Source organism: Notothenia rossii (genome assembly GCF_949606895.1).
Source record: "Notothenia rossii genome assembly, chromosome: 4".
Classification (NCBI taxonomy): domain Eukaryota; kingdom Metazoa; phylum Chordata; class Actinopteri; order Perciformes; family Nototheniidae; genus Notothenia; species Notothenia rossii.
Genome location: NC_136902.1, coordinates 91,098,336 through 91,120,025, shown reverse-complemented (window position 1 = coordinate 91,120,025; position 21,690 = coordinate 91,098,336). Strand labels below are relative to the sequence as shown.

Sequence of the window (21,690 nt, the reverse complement as noted above, 5' to 3'; positions counted from 1 at the left end):
GGAAAAGTGACAGTAACAAGTGTGGGAACTGTGCAGTAAAAGAAGATGTAGAACATATATTGTTAAATTGTGACATCTATAAAGCGGAAAGAGAACAATTAAAGGCTAAAGTCTTAGAGGCAGAGAGGGAGTGGAGTGTGGTTGGTGTTTTTGGAACAAAAGGAGAGGGAGTAAGAGCTACCAGAAAGGCACTGTTTAAATTCTTGAGTGAAACTGGGGTAGGAAAAAGAATTTAACATTAGGTCAGGAAAGAACATAGATTTGTTTTTTGTTTTATTTATTTAATGGTTTTATTGATTTATTTGTATTTTATTTTGATTAGAACATAGGTTAATGAGTTGGAATGATGTGATGATTCATACTCATGTACAGTAGGTGGCGGTATGCACCTTTCAAGTCGTTTGCAATCCGCCAAAATCAAGAGAAGAAGAAGAAGAAGGTCTCCTCAGTTCCTTTTAGCCGACAGTTTTTCATAGATCCGCAACTATGGAGGAGGCAAAAAACAAAGAGAATAAGCCGTCCGAAAAGACCGATGAGAAGGACAAGGAGAAGGAGAAGGGGCTGAAGTCCTCCGGAAAGGAGAAGGGCAAGAAAGAGGAGCAAGAACTGGTAAGTGTGTGGTGTTTTTATAAAAACAACGTGAGCTAACAGACGTTATTTTGCCTTAGTCACTGTCTGCTCTGACAACATGGTTGAGAAGGCCTTGGTCATTTCCATTTCTAAATAAATCAATGACATACTGTTTATAAATTTAACACAACATGTCAAATAAACTGTCCTTAACCTTGAATCGTTATAAAATCCCGTTCCGTAAAAGTTGTAAAGACGAACTCGAGCAGTTAGCTTAGCTTTAGCCTAGCCGGTTAGCTAACGTTAGCTTGCTAGTTGTTATCGCTGCTGTCTGTACTGTCATCAACGTTAGCATTGTTGCCTGATGTGCTAGCATAATGCAACTTAGCCGTGTTTAACATTGGGTAGCGCTCTGTATGACACAGCAGCTGACACAAATACACTCTCACAACCAGAGGTGTAAAGTCACTTAGTAGATTTAAGTTAAATCTTAGTAAATTGGTTTCGTCTACTCCTTTACAACTCTGAGGTAAATGGTGAACTTATACTCCACTACATTTATGTAATGTCGTTCCATTCTATATTTCGATTTTAAATCACATAAAACCCCTAAATAAGACTTTAGTTACTTGAGCAACATTAACATTAACTGCAGTTTACAAAGTAATTAAAACTTTGATAAACTCATGAATGCATCAATCATTATTAAACATATCATATATATTATTCTGAAATGGACCAATCTGCACAATGACTACTTTTACTGTCTCTACTTTAACTATATTTTGATGATAATACTTTTCTACTTTTACTTGAGTAACATTTTGAGGACTTTTACTTTAACAGAGTACTCCTACACTCTGGTACTTCTACTTTTACTCAAGTACAAGATCAGAGTACTTCTACTTTTACTCAAGTACTAGATAAATACTGAGTAAATATCCCACTTCTGTCATTTGTAATAAATAGGTTACTTTAACTTCAACCATTCGCTGTTAAATTGATCAGAAACATTAGAAATGTACTATAGGATTTCTACCTGATTAGCTTCTAAAGCTAGGTAGCTCTTAGATAAATGCATGACTGTCATCTTTGAGTATCAGCTAAGTGGTTGCTGGTGGTTATCATTTTTCATACTGACTTGTATGCCAAATAGTTAACAATCCAGTTCAGAAAGGACCAACACCAGCTGTCAAAAATGCTGGTACAATATAGAAAAGTAGTGCTACGTAAACACAATTTACCACTGTCATCACCACATGATCAACTAGCATCTAAGAGCATCACTCTCATATCACATAGTCAATGTCTTTTAATAATTTGGATTAATAACACGTTTTATTCCTTCACTTCTTCTTAGTCGGAGGAAGACAAGCAGTTGCAAGAGGACCTGGAGATGATGGTGGAGAGATTGGCTGTAAGTATTGTTATTTCTTTCTGATACAACGACCCTTGTGTGTCAGGGTGTAAAAGCCTTAACAGTTCAAATGATTAACTGTATGTATGATTGCAGGAGAAGAACACAGAGCTGCACCACCCTGCTCTGGAGGAGCTGCGCAGACTGATCCGTTCCTCCACCACCTCCATGACCTCCGTACCCAAACCCCTCAAATTCCTGCGCCCGCACTACGGCAAGCTCAAAGAGATCTATGAGGGCATGGCTGCCGGAGAGAACAAGGTGAAGCTCTAAGTGGTGCCGGAAAATTATGAAATTCATGCATTTCTTGACAACTTTTTAGGTTAATCACCATAGGGAACATAGTGCCCATAGAGAAACTAGTTTCAAACAATTACAAACGTTGAAATTCAAACCCTTTTGGACATACAATCAAAATAGTAACATATAGCTAACGGTAGCTCTAAATTCTCCAGTCAGACAGGTATTCATATCACTTTGATAAATGACCAGCTACATTAGTTATTTAATACTTGGTGAAATCCAGACGGAGAGAATAAGGTGAGTTTTTATATAGGAAAAAGATTGGACATTTAATTCAAACAAAGGTTTCAAACAATCATTAAATTGAAAAAATGTAAGTCTTATCAATATAGTTAAACATAGGTAACAGTATCTATATAAAATGTACCTGTCAGACAGGTAGTGACCATTACGTTGATCAGCTATATTGGCATTATAATTGTTATCACAATTTGGTGTCGAAACCAGTTCAGAAATTGAATTTATAGTTTTATAATATAAAGGTCAATTCAAATGTTATGTATAAGCTTTAGATACTATGAATGACTGCCCTGGAGAGAGCGCAGAGAAGCGTGTAAGACTGCGACTCCGCCTCCTGGTCTCAACTCCAGTTTGTCATGGATTAAGTCACAAAGCCCTGAAATGGTTGCCGACATGAGATGTGCACCTTCCAAAGTAGGATGAATCCCGTCTCTCTGAATCAGACCAGGTTTTCCCCAGAAGGCTGTCCAATTATTTACGAAGCCCACATTGTTTGCTGGGCATCACCAAGACAACCAGCGCTGACATGATGACATGCGGCTATACATGTCGTCATTGATCAGATTGGGGAGGGGACCAGAGAAAATTACGTTGTCCGACATTGACGTCGGTGGTAAAGATGTTTGTTTACGCCAATCAGAATGCACCAAAGTGAATGTGGCGTCTGTGTGCAGATATGCTAAAACACAGTTTCTTTTTATAATAGTTATATTTTGGACCTTCTCTTAAAACTTATGTTGTTTTTGTTGGCACCACCAAACACCAAAGCAAGTTACCTGTATGTGTAAACTTACCTGGCAATACAATTCTGATTCTCATGTTCAACGTCACCTACTATGCAAAATCCACTTCTCCATGTCTCTTCTACATCAACATGTGTCCCCTCTTCTTCATGTCTCTTCTACATCAACATGTGTCCCCTCTTCTTCATGTCTCTTCTACATCAACATGTGTCCCCTCTTCTTCATGTCTCTTCTACATCAACATGTGTCCCCTCTTCTTCATGTCTCTTCTACATCAACATGTGTCCCCTCTTCTTCATGTCTCTTCTACATCAACATGTGTCCCCTCTTCTTCATGTCTCTTTTACATCAACATGTGTCCCCTCTTCTTCATGTCTCTTCTACATCAACATGTGTCCCCTCTTCTTCATGTCTCTTCTACATCAACATGTGTCCCCTCTTCTTCATGTCTCTTCTACATCAACATGTGTCCCCTCTTCTTCATGTCTCTTCTACATCAACATGTGTCCCCTCTTCTTCATGTCTCTTCTACATCAACATGTATCCCCTCTTCTTCATGTCTCTTCTACATCAACATGTGTCCCCTCTTCTTCATGTCTCTTCTACATCAACATGTGTCCCCTCTTCTTCATGTCTCTTCTCCATCAACATGTGTCCCCTCTTCTTCATGTCTCTTCTACATCAACATGTGTCCCCTCTTCTTCATGTCTCTTCTACATCAACATGTGTCCCCTCTTCTTCATGTCTCTTCTACATCAACATGTATCCCCTCTTCTTCATGTCTCTTCTACATCAACATGTGTCCCCTCTTCTCCATGTCTCTTCTACATCAACATGTGTCCCCTCTTCTTCATGTCTCTTCTACATCAACATGTGTCCCCTCTTCTTCATGTCTCTTCTACATCAACATGTGTCCCCTCTTCTTCATGTCTCTTCTACATCAACATGTGTCCCCTCTTCTTCATGTCTCTTCTACATCAACATGTGTCCCCTCTGTGGAAAGAGACTCTGAAAGTTTCAGGAACAAAGATTCTCTCTCTTTTTGATCCATTTCTATAAAAACCTGTCTGAAATTGAGCTGATCAGATTTTGGCCACTTTATGATGTCATAACGATGTTTTGTTTTGTGTAACCATTAGCCAATCAGCAACCAATGTAACCCCCCCCCCCCCCTTATCACCTGAATCTCCTCCTAGAGCACCATTGAGTTCTTTGTAACCAAATCTCTCTCAGAGGGGCGTGGGGAGGGGCTCCTTATTTTCATCTAAAGTAACAAACAGAGAATCAGCACTTTGGAAACAGGGCTGAAACAGAGGGGATTATGGGTAATGCTGCAATGATCTGTTAGGTGGTTCAGCCAATCAGAGACAGGCTCTGTATATATCTGAGACCTGTGATATATTGATGAAGAACAGTATAATAGGGGACCTTTAAGTTTAAACTGTTTGTGTTTGCAGCGTTTCTGTGGAGACGTGGTGTCGGTGCTGGCGATGACCATGAGCGGGGAGAGGGAGTGTCTGAAGTATCGCCTGTTGGGATCCCAGGAGGAGCTGGCCTCGTGGGGACATGAATACGTCCGGTAAGACACGACTCCTCATCTCCAGTCAACGCATGGGGTGCTCTGGTTGTTACTGGAGAAGCTGGATTGTGTTTGTTGTGTTGAATGGATTCATTGACGAAATCAGTAGGAGACGCTACCTATAAAAAATATATATATATTGGTTCTGTTGATAGCTTTCAAATTATTCTGTTCTTTTATTATCTTAAGTGAAAGTGTTTAAATTGTACAAATCACACAAACAGTGCATACCTTTCAAGCTTCATATAGACAGAGAAAACCGTTGCATTTTCAGTTTTTCATAAAGAGCTAAGTGTATTGTTTGAAGACAAATACATGTTGTCCACTAAGTATAGCTGCACAATTATAAATATATATACTGTAATCCACAACCTACTAATGATTCCAGGTAGGTGTAGGAAGGTAGGAAAGTAGGTAGGAAGGTAAGTAGGTAGGTGTAGGAAGTAAAGTAGGAAAGTAGGTAGCTAGTACTACTAATGATTCCTATAGATATATCCAATTGTTGGAAGCCTAAACTCTAACTGAATATATAATTCAGTGAATTGCCCAGCCCTCTATGAACACAGAATGCATTTTGTGTGGCTGATATTGGGAAGAAAGCATTTATACAGAAGCTGCGCAGGTCATTGGATGTTTCCTTGTCTTAAAAACATAACATCTGTATTTGGACCATAACAAAACCTTTCCCTTCTGTCTGCTGTCCCCCAGACACTTGTCCGGAGAGGTGGCGAAGGAGTGGCAGGAGGTGGAGGAGAACGACAAAACGCAGCAGGAGACGCTGCTGAAGCTGGTGAAGGAGATCGTTCCCTACAACATGGCCCACAATGCCGAGCACGAGGCCTGCGACCTGCTGATGGAGATCGAGAGGCTGGAGATGCTGGAGGACTACATCGATGAGAACGCTTACGGCAAAGTGTGCCTGTACCTCACCAGGTATGTTGGGAAAACACGTTGTTACATTTTAAAAAAAAAAAAGGACATTGTAGGAGCCCTTTAACTGAGTTTATTATAAACTTTTTATTTGAATTGTTTAACATGTCTTGTTTTATTAGTGTACATGGCCTACAGATATTATTTGTTGAATCTTTATCTACTCACCTTCGTTGTTTATGCCCCCGAATATATTTGTTGACACCCCTTGGTCTCCTAGTTCCTATATTATGTCTGTTTATGGGGAAGGGGTTGGCGTTGGACCAGTTTAAACCAGTTCAAACCAGTTCAACCACACAGCAGACACACTGAGAAAGAGCGATGTATACTGCAATGGAAAATAAATGGACTAATCTTGACAAAATGGATTATCGTTCTGGATTAGTTGTGCTTTGAAATCACACCCCCGTATGTTGGAAGCTCTAGAAACGTTTTAAGCCACTTGTTGACCTCTCTTCTCCTCCTCCTCCTCCTCCTCCTCCTCCTCCTCCTCCTCCTCCTCCAGCTGTGTGAGTTACGTTCCCGAGCCGGAGAACTCTGCGCTGCTGAGATCTTCTCTGAACATCTTCAGGAAGTTCAACCGTCACCCAGAAGCCCTGCGCCTCGCCCTGATCCTCAACGACGTGGAGCTGGTGGAGAACATCTTCACCTCCTGCAAAGACATGTAAGAGTTCAGGGGACATTTGTACGGACCTCGGAGGATGTTGAAAAAATAGAAATGGCCCTTTAGAGGAAAAAGGTTCCCCACCCCTGCTTTTAAAAATGTGAACCTATCCTTTAAAGGGGAGAAATCAATACCACTTCCCGATAGTGCTTTTAGTTTTGATCCTATTCTGTATTTCCGTGGGTGTAATGCAAGTCCTACTGGTTCAAAGTTGGTCAAACTAAAGCCTATGTTCTGATTGCAGAGTAATCCAGAAGCAGATGGCCTTCATGCTCGGTCGCCACGGCATGTTCCTGGAGCTCAACGAGGACGTGGAGGACTACGAGGACCTGACGGAGATCATGTCCAACGTGCAGCTCAACAGCAACTTCCTGGCTCTGGCCCGAGAGGTAAGAGAGAGAGAGGGAGAGGGAGGAAGTCAAGTCAACTTTATTGTCAATCTTTCAGTTTGTGTGTACAGACGGAGAGATCGAAATCCCAAATACAAGTATACAAATGTATATACACAATCAACAGACACATTTATACATATGCACACATTAAGATAGAAACACAACAATCAATATATACAAAATAACAGTCACTTCAATATCTTTGGGAATGTACATTAGTGCAAGATTGTCCATAGAAGACCCACAACTTTAAGATTCATTTTGAATTAAAGTCAACGGGAATGATGCATGTGGGGAATCAGATAGATTTGAAAGTTAATTACACTTTTCAAATGCCATATTAAGGTAATTTGCAGGTAGGAAGGAAAGTAGGGAGGGAGGAAGGAAGGAAAGTAGGAAGGAAAGTAGGAAGGTAGATAGTTAGGAAAGTAGGTAGGAAGTAAAGAAAGTAAGTAGGAAAGCAGATGGGTGGGTGGGAACGAAGGAAGGAAAGTAGATGGGTGGGTAGGAAGGAAAGTAGGCAGGTAGGAAGGAATGTAGGTAGGTAGGTAGATGGGTAGGAAGGAAGGAAGGTAGGTAGATGGGAGGGAGGGAAGGAAAGTAGGTAGGTAGATGGGTAGGAAGGAAAGTAGGAAAGTAGATGGGAGGGTAGGTAGGTAGATAGGTAGGAAGGAAAGTAGGTAGATGGGAGGGAAGGAAAGTAGGTAGGAAGGAAGGAAAGTAGGTAGGAAAGTAATTAAGTGTTTATTTATTTTTTCTTACCATCTGTCAGTCTCTTGTATATCTGCTCATGAAAAATAGCTGAGATGTTACTAGAATATTATTAGACCGTTAAAAAAGAACTTTACCAAATACTTTCTAGCTTCCTTCCTAGCTTCCTTCCTAACGTTGACGTTTCTATTCTTACTCATTGTACGCTGCACAAGTTATTTGAATTTTTAAATGTCTATTTAGTTTTATCTCCACTGATTTGGTTAATCTGAATCATGATAAATAAGTATTGACGGAAGGAGATATAGGATTACACCGTCACTGTCACGACTCGTCACATTTCACCTTTCTATTAATAACGCACTCTTCTCTCCCTCCGCAGTTGGACATCATGGAACCAAAAGTCCCCGATGACATCTACAAAACACACCTGGAGAACAACAGTGAGTCCACCTCCGCAGCGAGTGTTAATGAGATGCATTTTAGATGAAGCTTAGGTCAGTTTGTCATAGTGTGTTTGATAGTTTCAGTGTATGATCAGCTTTTAACACGCGTTTGATATATCTAGGTATAACGTTTTAGAAGTTTGCCTCTACATACTAGTACAAAACATATGGGGTTTTATGATATATATATATATACCTTTTTATTTTTGTTCAAATTCAAATGTTTTATTGTCTCAGGCACAAAGCTAGAGTGTAGAAATGGCAATGAAAAGATTCTGACCTGAGCTCCTCCAAAATGCAACATATATATATATATATATATATATATATATATATATATATATATATATATATATATATATATATATATATATATATATATATATATATATATATATATATATATATATATATATATATATATATATATATATATATATATATATATATATAATAAAATAACAAGTGGTGCAAAACGTTTATTTACATGTCAATAGAATATGATCAGTGTTGGGCAAGTTACTTCCAAAATGTAATACAGTACATATGACTGTTTACTGTCTTTTTTAAGTAATACGTTACAATATTACTGTCTCTGAAATGTAATGAGTTACACTACTTGATATTATTTTTGAGTTATAGTATTATTTAAATAATGGCTAGGTATTTTAAATGCTAAAATGTAGTTTAGTGCTGCAACTGTGTAGGTCCTTAAAGCTACCAACAACTTTTATTACAAGGTTTAGTTGAATACTCGATTCTGATTGGTCAATTCAGAACACGTGACACGTTGTTAATACAGTAGTAGGCTACAGACCGCTGTCATGCCGTTGCTAAGGAGGATCAAGATAGAGAAAGGAAAATAGGTTAAAAGACGGAGCGCTGGACAGCAGATAAATTAACAGAAGAAGGCAGAGAGGAAGTGAACACTAACAGGAACACGGTGTGGGCTCTGCAGAGTTTAAGGACTTGTTAGTGGATCAAAAACTGTGAACAGATTTGGACAGTGCTGAGTGCTGCCGTAAAGTTGTTGTTGTTGTTCTTGTCGCAGTTCCAGCCGTTTTTTTCTTAGCGGAAGAAATACGATAATTTTTAAGTCAATAAAATAATTTCAATTCATATTGGGAGTCGAGTCGTTAGTTTGTTTTAGTATCTGGCCGTGTAATAAGCGGGATAATGTGCAGTAGGGATGCAACGATCGCCAATTTTGGGGCCGGTCGCCGGAATCAGTATCGGCCGATCCGATCGAGTGGGCGGGGCCTAAATGGAAGATCACTTTTAATTCTTCCATTTAAAGTGATGTTTAAAACTCAGTTCATGGGGCTCATTCACTGGAGCTTCCACAAACAATCAACTTAATTATTACATTCAAATGAAGTACATTATTCAAGTTTACATTCACTTTGGAGAATAACACGGGAGAAATGAGCGGAAGCCCTCTCTCCCTCTCTCTCTCCCTCTCTCCCTCTCTCTCTCTCTCTCTCTCTCTCTCTCTCTCTCTCTCTCTCCCTCTCTCCTGACAGCCCGTCAGTATCGTCTCATGCAGCTCATTGATCCAGTAATGAGTGACCCGACAGTGAAGAATAAATATATGTATAACTAGTGTAGCTTGTTCCAGAGGTAGATCAAATAGCTAAGTGTGTTAGGTCTAACTCTTAGTGTGTGCTGCTCCGCTCTCCGGTCCGTCACAGCGGGCGGAGCTGCAGGGTTTCTGCTTCACACACGTTGCATACCGCTATTTTACTGTCTTTTTCGGACACCTTAAAATAATGCCAGACCGGTGAAGCCATTTTGGCGAGCTTGTTTTGCCGCGCACGGAGAAAAGTGTCATGTATTTTACGTCATGTTTAGAGAGCCCCGAATATTACCCAAATGTCATTAATAATGCTTTACTTTGTTACAGCAAAAAGTAATGCAATACATTACTGTAACCATGTTACTTTTGTAACGTGTTACACCCAACACTGATTATAATATGTACGAGAACAGAATATAAAAAAATGTAAATTAAGACAAAATGAAATACGTTTTTTTGCGAGGATAGCTATTTATTTAAATAATTACCGTAATTTTCGGACTATAAGCCGCGCCTTTTTCCCCATTTTTCGACGCTGCGGCTTATATAACGGTGCGGCTAATCTATGGATTGTTACAGCTAACGGCCACTAGGGGACCTCCTAAATCTATGGATTTTACAGGTTACAGTCCACCACCTTTAACTCTATGGGCTCTATGGCCGGTCCGCGCCCCCCACCTTTAAGCGGCGGGTTCCAGCAAGAAAAGCTGGAGGCCGGAAAAGAGTGAGACAGGTAGCGCGCAAAAGTAAAAGTGGAACCGAGAGTGGTACGAGAGACAGAATGAGAGCAAGACAGACAGACATTACGAGAGCGAGACAGTTTGTCCCCGTACCACTGGTTGAAAACCACTGCTGTAGATCACGGCTTATATATGTGCACATCATTCAATTTAGCTGCTGCGGCTTATATTCAGGTGCGCCTTATAGTCCGAAAATTACGGTATATTGCAAAATGACAACAGGAATGTTTATCGAAGCACTTTACAGAGCCCAAGTGTTTAGCAGTCTTATGGCCTCTGGGATGAAACGGTGCCTGAGTCTGGTGGTTTGTTTTGTTCATTGATTGATGTTCTGTGTGACCTCTGTCTTCCTCTCAGGGTTTGGAGGCAGCGGCTCTCAGGTGGACTCGGCTCGGATGAACCTGGCCTCGTCCTTCGTGAACGGATTCGTCAATGCCGCTTTCGGACAGGACAAGCTGCTCACAGACGACGGAAACAAATGGCTGTACAAGAACAAGGACCACGGTAAGATACAACACAAATGAGGATTTCATATATGTGTAATTCAAATGCATTTTATTAGATCAGGGGTGACTATTTTGAATTGGCACTCAGCAAATTCAAAAATTATAATGACTTGAGTATAATACACTTCTGCTTGTCTTATATTGTTCTTCTTAAATATATATGTTCAAATATATTACACAGTATAATGGAATAAAAAAGTTTGGACCCCCCCCCCCCCTTTTGGACACCCCAGTTTGGACACCCCTGTATCAGAGGGTTCAGAGACTAAAGGTGTTTTAAATGTCTGCAGGCATGCTGAGTGCTGCAGCCTCTCTGGGTATGATCCTGCTGTGGGACGTGGACGGAGGTCTGACCCAGATCGACAAATATCTCTACTCCTCTGAGGACTACATCAAGGTACAAACAACGTTCTGTCATTTCATATATGTTCATATTTCTTTCATATACTAGTGCTGTAATATCCTAAAACTGAGCTATTCAAAATGTCCCATGGTAAGATCCTTAGATATTTGTATGGCTTCTTTAAAATCTTAGCAGTTTCCTGATGAGTTGTTATCTACATGCCATCAGTGCAAGAAAGGCAGTTCAACACATAGGCAGTGACATTGATAGGTTCTCAAATGTAAGCTTATTATAAACATGTTGAAGTTGGTACCAGAGTGAAAAACAATGAGAAATCCAGCTTTAAAACTCTGTCTTGTTTTCCTTCAACCTCTCTTCCTCTCTTGCAGTCTGGTGCCCTGCTCGCCTGCGGCATCGTAAACTCTGGCGTGAGGAACGAATGTGACCCGGCCCTCGCCCTGCTGTCAGACTACGTCCTGCACAACAGCAACACCATGAGGATAGGAGCCATCTTTGGGTGAGGAGAAACAGCACATGTACCAGGGCATGTACTTAATTAGGCAAAGACGTTTTATACAGGGTCTAGAATATAATGCAGTATATGGCTTGTTAGGTTTTCTCTACTCATCTGTACCACTTGGATCTGTCCTCTGGGGAAACACCCTGACTGGCTCATTTTGCAGCAGTAGATTTGATACTTACTTTTTTGTTAAGAAGGATCATCTACACAAATAACACCACTTGTATAACATTTGATGTATAAATGCCATCTTCAGAAGTAAAAAAAGCTAATGTTAGGCTTTAAAGGAACTACAGCACGGTCACATGACTTCACGAAACCACCGCTAAGCTAAAGGCTAATGTTGGGCTATAAAGGAACTACAGCACGGTCACATGACTTCACCACCGCTAAGCTAAAGGTGGCTAATGTTGGGCTATAAAGGAACTACAGCACGGTCACATGACTTCACCACCGCTAAGCTAAAGGCTAACGTTGGGCTATAAAGGAACTACAGCACGGTCACATGACTTCACCACCGCTAAGCTAAAGGAGGCTAACGTTGGGCTATAAAGGAACTACAGTACGGTCACATGACTTCACGTCACCACCGCTAAGCTAAAGGTGGCTAATGTTGGGCTATAAAGGAACTACAGCACGGTCACATGACTTCATGTCACCACCGCTAAGCTAAAGGAGGCTAATGTTGGGCTATAAAGGAACTACAGCACGGTCACATGACTTCACGTCACCACCGCTAAGCTAAAGGAGTGTAATGTTCACTGTCGTGACATTTAATAGTCTTACTTAGCCACTTGTTAGCATCTGCTGTGTTTGAATTCAACAGTGGGGTGTATTACTGGGCATATTTTATGTCGGAAAACAAAAAGTACAAATATTTGTAGCTTGGATTCCTGCACCCCTTTTTTTGCGCAGCGTCTTGATTCTTATCCTCTTGTGTTCAGACTGGGCCTGGCGTACGCCGGCTCCAACAGAGAGGACGTTCTGTCTCTGCTCCTCCCCGTCATGGGAGACTCCAAATCCAGCATGGAGGTACGGATGTGTGATTTATTCTAAGGAGATTTCTCAATCCACTGCACTTTTTTTAGAAGTTTAGAAACATTTTAAAGTGTGTGTCTTTAATCTCCAGGTGGTTGGAGTGACAGCGATTGCGTGCGGGATGATCGCAGTGGGATCCTGTAACGGAGACGTGACCTCCACCATCGTGCAGACAATCATGGAGAAGAGCGAGACCGAGCTGAAGGACACGTACGCTCGCTGGCTGCCTTTAGGCCTGGGACTCAACCACCTGGGTAAGCATGGGCAGGACTCACAATAACAAACTACACAAATACGTCATTCAAAGTGGTGTTGGAGAAAGGGATGCATATCGTTGACTTTTTTTACGATACCACTGATCGATACCGATACTCAACCGATGCATATCGTGATACTTTGAAAATGTATCATTCCCCAAAATTACTCCCATGAAGCGCTTTACGATATAGTTAACATTTCAAATGAATATTAAATTCATTTGTGGGACTTCTTGGACATTTTAGTAGGCTACTGAACAAACAATGACAAATACATAAATATGAAGAAAACCGATTATGGAATATCTTTTATAACACCCGCCATCAGGTGTGCCGCGTGAATAGCACATCTTGTCAATGGAAACAGACCGTTTATAGCACCGTTATAATTAATGTTCAACCTGAGATTCGACTAGAGAACAAATAAATAATAGAATAAAGGTCATGAGATCTCGGCATTGCACAAACAAACAAACGTCATCTTTCAAATCAACATTTGCCTTCACTGGTGAGAGAAAGCAAATCCCGTCAGTTCATTTGTGGGACTTTTACCTTTCTAGTATTGAACAAACAATGAAAAATACATAAAATATGAAGAAAAACGATGATGCAATCTAATTTATAACACCGGCCATCAAGGACCACGGACTCATTTAAAAAAAAAAAAAAAAAAAAAATAATAATAATAATTATTGAAACCGGGTCTGATTTCGGTACGGTATACCGTAGCCACCAGTAACCGGTATTTCGGTGATACCGGTATGCATCCCTAGTTGGAGAGCTGCAGTGGCAAAGCATTAAAATACAACTAAGTTACTGTATGAGGTGAAGGAGGGGAAACATGTCAAAGTGCTCGATGTCGAAGATTTCTTGCTTTTATCTGTTTAATATTATAGTTACTAACATCATAAATGACCAGATATTGTTCAAAACGGAGTTAGATAGCTTAACAACTAAGCTAATGTTGTGTTGTTCTCTGTTCCCTAGGTAAAGGAGAGGCGATTGAGACGACCCTGGCAGCTCTGCAGGTCGTCCCCGAACCTTTCCGCAGCTTTGCCAACACACTAGTGGATATCTGCGCATATGCAGGTACTGTTTTCAATCCATTCATTCCAAAGGCCGACCATATGCAGCTGTACCTTTGCAACATCTGTTGATTTAGCTAGAATGCAAACTTTGGGATATCTAAAAGAGTTGTAATGTTGAGAGAGCGATCCAAACACGTCAGGCTCATCTGGAGAGGAAGTTGAACCTGTCTCAGCTTTCTGCTGCAACGCCACGTCACTGTCAAATAGCATCTTTGAGTATCCCACTGGTCGTTCACAGACTCATCACTCAAACTGTTTTCACTTTGATATCCTTCCTCTCAGGATCTGGTAACGTGCTGAAGGTGCAGCAGCTGCTCCACATCTGCAGTGAGCACTATGAAGCCAAGGAGAAGGAGAAGGAGGAGAAGGAGAAGGAGGACAAGAAGGATAAGAAGGACAAAGACAAGAAGGAGACAGCAGCTGACATGGGCTCCCACCAGGTGAAGAGGATTGTTATTACAATGATTACCAACCGTTTGACTCCATCCTCCTTTAACCGCTCTGTAGGGAAGGGTACCGAGCCCCGGTGTTAAAGACCGTGGTGCCGTAAAGCTCAGAGGTTATCGGTACTGGAGACATTCAAAAACCTAAATGTATTATTGCTTCATAAACATTATATTGCAGTTTTAGTGTCGCCAACTCCGTTTCTAATATGCAATAAGACTACACAACGCGTTTATGATGTATTTTAGATCTTTCCAATCCGATGAAAGATCTCTCTCTCCCGTCTGTGTGCGAGGGGACGGGGCGGTTTACACACTAGGGATGTAACGATATATCGAATATCGCGATATCGCGGTAAATAGATGGCTTTTTTTTTTAAAACTTTATTTAACCAGATGGTCCCATTGAGATCATCGATCTCTTTTTCAAGGGAGACCTGTCCAACATGGCAGCAAGTAGGTTACAACATGAACATAAAACAACAGATAACACAAAAGGAGATGGTATTCACAGGGCTACATGTACACACCTAGAGACATAGACAAGTACCAACAGTATATTTATATCTCGCCCTGTCAATAAGCCTCACCTTCTTGGCAAAAACTGTATTGTTGTTGAAGTGGTGGAGAGACAATGCACAGTTTGACCCACTGCTGTCACCCATGGCCAAAGCATATCTCTCTGTCCCAGAAACATCAGTACCAAGCAAGAGAGTTTTTTCCACAGCAGGGGATTTTGTAAACGCCCAAACATCCCAGCCTCTACCTGGAAATGTGGCATGCTCATATTCCTAAAGATAACCTCGATGATGCTGAGTGAGTGAGTTAGAGTTGAGTTACTTGAAAAACTAAAGTGAAACTTGATTTATTCTATTGCAGGGTCTGATTATTATATTGTTGACACTTTAAAATACTACTATCCTACTAAAGTACTGTACAAACCAGATTTATTATTTAATTAAAAAAATGTTTTCAATATCGCGATAAATATCGTACCGTGAGCTTTTGGTATTGTTACATCCGTATTACACACACAGCTGCTACATGCATGCAGCAGACACAGACATGGCTGCTACATGCAGCACACACACACACGTGGCTGCTACATGCATGCAGCATACGCGGCTGCTACATGCAGCACACACACGTGGCTGCTACATGCATGCAACACACACACGGCTGCTACATGCAGCACACACACGCGGCTGCTACATGCAGCACACACATACGCGGCTGCTACATGCATGCAACACACACACGGCGGAGAGAACTCGCTCCGAGGTGTGGTTAAACTTTACCCGTCTCGATGTGGACAATGCTCGTTGCCAAAAGTGCAATAACAGTTTAGCATGTAAGGGCGCACGAGCAATGCCTAAACCGGATCGATAAGCGGTATCGATAAAAAGTAGTAGTACCGTTAAAACCTTAACGCTACCCATCCCTACCGCTATGTCATGGATGCTTTTAGAATAGATCTTTATTGTCATCATACAAAGTACAGTGACATTTCTTTGGTAACTCTCACTGCAGTAAAACATAGACACAAATAAATAAGAGTGTTAAAAGCAGTAGCGATGACAAAATGCATATTAACACTTAAAGTCTAAATGTACTGTGTTCATAAAAGGTTTTAGTAACCGGAGGACGCAAGTCCAATAACCATCAATATATTTCTAAATAGTCTTTGAGGGGCGGAGGTGTGTTTATGAAAGTTCACGGTTGTTTAAATGTGCTCTTTTAAAATGTTGTGTATGTTTTCCTCTCAGGGTGTAGCGGTGCTCGGTATCGCTCTGATCGCTATGGGAGAGGAGATCGGATCAGAAATGGCCCTACGAACATTCGGACATCTGGTCAGTAAGAAAACTGCTCTGGCTGTTTTGTGTCCTCGTTATATTTTTGTTGAAAAAAGGACTTCTCTGCAGCACCACTAATAGTAACTATTCTTACTCATGCTCATACTTAATCTTACTTTGATATCCTGCCATAAATACCAATGATTTTTGGAGATTTTGAGAAGTCTGATTTTTTTTTTTGGGAGATTTGGAGAAAAAGTCAGAATTCTTTTGGGGGAAAAAATCTGGATTTTGAGATTTTGAAAAGAAAGTCAGAATTTGTAGGTGATTTTGAGAAAAAGTCAGAATGTTTTGGTGATTTTGAGAAAATGTCAGAATTTTTAGGTGATTTTCAGAAAATGTCAGAATTTGGAGATTTTGAGAAAAAAGCTCAAGCCGATGACGAGTGATTAACATTTTTAAGTATTCCGGAAAAGTCCGAATTTTAAGATTTTTGGAAAAAAATCTGAATTTTGAGAAAAAGTCAGAATTTGAGAAATTCAAAAATGTTTGGAGGTTTTGAGAAAAAGTTAAAAAATGAAAGAATTTTCAGATTGTCTGAAAAAAGTACCAAATGCTCTGTGTGTGATGACTACTTCCATTCTGGAGAGGATCACAAATACATGGATCCTGAGATTGAAGCTCAAGCCGGGGACCAGTGAGATTTTTCTAACATCTCTAATTTCTCTGTTTGTATCCTCAGCTGCGTTACGGAGAGCCCACCCTCAGGCGGGCGGTCCCTCTCGCCCTGGCTCTCATTTCTGTGTCCAACCCTCGTCTGAACATCTTGGACACCCTCAGCAAGTTTTCCCACGACGCCGACCCCGAGGTGTCGCACAACTCCATCTTTGCCATGGGCATGGTGGGCAGCGGTGAGTCTCCTCACACTCATCCCATAGAAACATGTTTAATATATGTGTGTGTGTGCAACAATACTGAACACTTGGAAGTGTCAGATACTTAGTTCTATATTATAAATGCTTATGTTATATTCACAGTAGTCACATGAGCTTAATTCGTGTTTTGCTGTTTTATAGGTTCTTATTGTTCTATTAATGGCAACCACTGCATGTTGAGAACTTGTTATATCACGAGGTGGAAATATCATAACGTACTGTCCACTTGCCCGCTCGGGCCACTAAAAATATTGCTTTAAAAAAAATATTGTATTGGTATTTTGACAAGCAATGTTGTTAAATTGTTTTGTTTATTAACGCTTCAACATAGCGTTTCGTGAGGCGGTTGTCGTTGTTGGATGAAAAGCAAACCGCTGTGTTTGCTGTGGTTAAAGGAGAGTGACAGGGAGTATGAGAAGAAGAGGGAGAGAAAGTTTTAGCCAGCTTGATCGATGGAGTTGGTTTCAATATGATGCCAATATAAACAAGGTGTTTTGTGAGTTCTGTAGATCAATGCCAACCTATGCTGACAAGTGAGTGAAGAGTAGAACATATAAAGGTATTGAATTCAGTTTATAACCTATTACATGTCTAACTCCTGATGACAGGAAGGCAGAAAGCGCATTATACAAATAATATACTCATAATAATGATGATAGCAGACATTTTTTAACAATGACCACAATATAATAATTTTAATAAACCAAATATGAACAATTGAGGACAATGAGGAAGAAATGATTATTCAAATGTGGTAGTACAAGTAGTTTGTGCATAAATCACTATGGCAACACATGTGTTCATTTTCTTAATTTTCAGTCGATTTGTTTGACGAATGCTCCGGGCCAGTGGTTACGTGGGGGGGCCAGTGATAATACAATCCCTCTGGCCCGTAGAAACACATTATTGCTATAACAGATCCAAGTGAAGTTTTTTGCTGTAAATGTATAATACACTGAAAACGTGGAAGTATGTTGTCATGTTCAGTGATGCACAACGTCGCCTGTTCTAAAAGTGGCTCTAGTGTTGATGTCCTTAACGAGCTTTAATTTGTTCCATGTCCTCAGGCACGAATAACGCCCGTCTGGCCGCCATGCTGCGGCAGCTGGCTCAGTATCACGCCAAAGACCCAAACAACCTCTTCATGGTTCGACTGGCTCAGGTGGGTGAAGACACACACACACACACACACACACACACACACACACACACACACACACACACACACACACACACACACACACACACACACACACACACACACACACACACACACACACACACACACACCCCCACACTGTGGTCTCTAATTAGATGTGTCTGTATCAGTGTGTATTAACTCTGCTCTGTTTCCTCAGGGTCTGACTCACCTGGGTAAAGGCACTCTGACTCTGTGTCCGTACCACAGCGACCGGCAGCTCATGAGTCAGGTCGCCGTGGCCGGGCTGCTCACCGTGCTCGTCTCCTTCCTCGACGTCAAGAACAGTGAGTCCTTTCTCCTCCTGATGCCTTTTCCACTTGCATGACATCGATGCTAAAATGTTATTTACTACCAAAGACATCAACTGTGTGACATTTCCTTAATACAAATAAATGCATTTAATACACACATCATGCTAATGATAAATGCCATTTCATTAATAGTTATAGTAATCAAAATAAAATGTTAAATAATTATAATTTTTTTTTTTTATAAATATTTGATTTCAACTTTTAGTTTCATTTCAGTTTTAGCAGCTAAAACAAACATATTTGCTAGATTATATGTTTAAAATAAATATGAAAGAGGCAAGACAGGGGGGGGGGGTGGGTTAGCAATGTGTGTTTGGAAGGTGGAGATACTGGCATGACTCAAAGGGCTGGAGAAATGTTGATTGCTTCACTGTATTGGCACAGTAAGGGCGGGACTCCACCTTTTAAAAAAATCTCAGAGATTATGTTATTTCTTCCATTTGACAGATTACCAACTCCTTCCTATTGTTTCTGTTTCATAATAATAATAATAATAATGCATTTTATTTATATAGCGCTTTTCACAACATAATGTCTCAACCAAAGCTTGTGTTCCCTCTGCGTGAATATCCCCAAACAAACATATTCACAGATACTGATATGACTCAAGAGGTGTGGAGAAATGTGGATTGTTTCACTGTATTAGCACAGTCAGGGCGCATTTCCACCGCAGGGCCTCGCAAGGCTTAGTACGGTATAGCTAGGCCTCGTTAGGCCCGGCTCACTTTATGCTCCGTTTCCATTACAGTTTAGGAACTGGGGCAGTAACTATAGTAACGCAGTGTAGCCGTGACGTCATCTTCAAGGCGAAACACAAAACCAAAACATCAGCTGTTCGCACTCAGAGCTCACAGCTCCTCATATCTGTTCAGAAACTAGACACAAGTTAACACTTCGGCATCATTTTGAAACGTGTATTACAATTAAATCACGGTCAAATATGTTCATCTTGTTTTAGTTGCCAGCGATTCTCTCTCTAGTTTAGATACTCAGCCCGGTTGTTGGCCCGGAAAGAACCTCGATTTTGGTGAGCCAGAAAACTGAAAAAGGACCCGCTAGCCAGAACTACGCCGAGTGGAAACGCAACCTAAAACGGTCCGGGCACGCTTAAGCCGCGCTGTAGTGGAAATGCGCCATTAGAGATGTTATTTCTTCCATTGGACAGATTACCCTCACCTTCCTATTGTGTCTGTTTCATAATGTCTCCCCACGGCTTGTTTTCCCTCCGTGTTGATATTCTTCCCTCTGTTGTTGTGTGTCGCAGTAATCCTGGGGAAGTCTCACTACATTCTGTACGGCCTGGTCGCAGCCATGCAGCCTCGCATGCTGGTCACCTTCGACGAGGAGCTGCGGCCGCTGCCCGTTTCCGTCAGAGTCGGACAGGTAACGCCTTGGAACATCTGTACACACACTCTAAAAGAAATGTGTTTTTGCTGTACAAACTTGAATGACTCTTACTGGGAATGTATTGGCTTTTATTGTTGAGAAATAGATGCACACACATGGAATATACACTCAGTTATGATAACCAGATTGACATACAAATTGAGTTAAATGAGTAATTGTGACCAAGAAAAGTAGATTTGATGTCTGAGGAATCACTTTATTCAAATGGGGATTTCTGACATCCTGAAGTATGTCCCAACGTTTCACCAGAAGCTTCAAATTGTTTGAGCAAAGTTGATTCGTCATTTTAAAACATGTACACTTCATTCAGATAAAGGATTTTGACATCCAAAATGTAAAAGATAGAACGTTAAAAGCTCAGTTTCCACATTTTAATCGATGCTTGAAATGACAAAATAAGATATTTAGCAGATGGACAAGTTATAAAACATTTCAGGAACTAAACATTAAATAATTCTGGTGCGAATGTGGGAGGACAGCATCCCTTTTTTTATGATTCCTTTATCTTAATTAATATTTCTTATCTCCCCGTCTCCAGGCTGTGGATGTGGTGGGTCAGGCGGGTAAACCCAAAGCCATCACAGGCTTCCAGACCCACACCACCCCGGTGCTTCTGGCCCATGGAGAGAGGGCGGAGCTGGCCACAGAGGAGTATCTCCCCGTCACCCCCATCCTGGAGGGCTTCGTTATCCTCCGCAAGAACCCCAACTACGAAACCTAGACACCCCGTAATAAAATTCCAAATCTCTCTCGCCTGTTCCTCTGTTCGTAAGGGAAGCCCTCCATGGCTCTTAGCAGTTGTTATTGACACGTTTACTGTTTTGCTGAAAAGATTTAAGGGTGGGTTTTCCCTTTTTGTTATCACTATAGCCCACCGTTAGCACATTAAAAAAACATGCATGGTGGGGGTCTGGTTAGCCGGATTAAGGAGGGAAAGTTTCCTCATCGCCCTAACTCTGATCCACCACCCTCATGTATATGTTAGTAAATTAATAACAACTGCTAAGTCATCATCAATCCCCTCCCCCCCTTCTCCTACCTATACCCTCAGTCATCTTTTGTAATTAGAGCATTTAAAAGTATGTATTCACCGTTTTGCTTCTGTTTTTATTTTTATTTTGTTTCGGTTTTTGTTACAGTGCTGTAAAAGGTTTGAATCAAAAATAATAAAAAACTTGAGACTCACGTGGAAGTGTGATGGCTGTGTTTGTTATCGTGCATTAAAGGTGTGGTAGGTAATTCACTTCAGAAACACTTGTTATATTCCATGGAATGCTCTAAAAATCCCGATAGCAATGAATACATTAAATATTTTGACGATAAACACATGAATAAAAATATCATCTCTGGAAGCCGTGACGCTGTAAAAAGCACGACCAATCATCTGAGCCGGCCCGGCTAAAATAACTGGATGGCCTACCTGCCTGTCAGCCTTCCATCTGTGCACAAACTCATCTCGTGCCCTCATTGGTCATGTGTGTGTTGGAGGAGGGGCTCTGTGAGGAAGTCTGAAGGAAGGGGCTGATTTGTTTTCGGC

At 40.9% G+C, this 21,690-nt stretch overlaps 1 protein-coding gene across 1 annotated transcript; it reads left to right on the top strand.

Annotated features, from left to right (window-relative positions):
- Nucleotides 1–421: 421 nt before the first annotated feature.
- Nucleotides 422–21,338, top strand: psmd2 (proteasome 26S subunit ubiquitin receptor, non-ATPase 2). Its single transcript, XM_079676236.1, has 21 exons — nt 422–609; nt 1,931–1,987; nt 2,084–2,248; nt 4,731–4,852; nt 5,561–5,785; nt 6,288–6,446; nt 6,691–6,835; nt 7,932–7,992; nt 10,669–10,815; nt 11,108–11,214; nt 11,550–11,677; nt 12,625–12,712; nt 12,810–12,972; nt 13,963–14,064; nt 14,346–14,503; nt 16,273–16,356; nt 17,042–17,210; nt 18,302–18,396; nt 18,593–18,719; nt 20,011–20,129; nt 20,692–21,338. The coding sequence occupies exons 1-21, from the start codon at nt 487–489 to the stop codon at nt 20,872–20,874; spliced, it is 2,727 nt and encodes a 908-aa protein (XP_079532362.1). The 5' UTR covers nt 422–486; the 3' UTR covers nt 20,875–21,338.
- Nucleotides 21,339–21,690: the final 352 nt, after the last annotated feature.

Bases quoted from the DNA above. Each gene is read 5' to 3' on its own strand.
- psmd2 (XM_079676236.1), top strand. From the start codon at position 487: ATGGAGGAGGCAAAAAACAAAGAGAATAAGCCGTCCGAAAAGACCGAT. The intron at 7,993-10,668 runs GTGAGTCCACCT...TCTTCCTCTCAG, and splicing joins AACACACCTGGAGAACAACA to GGTTTGGAGGCAGCGGCTCT. The intron at 18,397-18,592 runs GTGGGTGAAGAC...CTGTTTCCTCAG, and splicing joins TCATGGTTCGACTGGCTCAG to GGTCTGACTCACCTGGGTAA.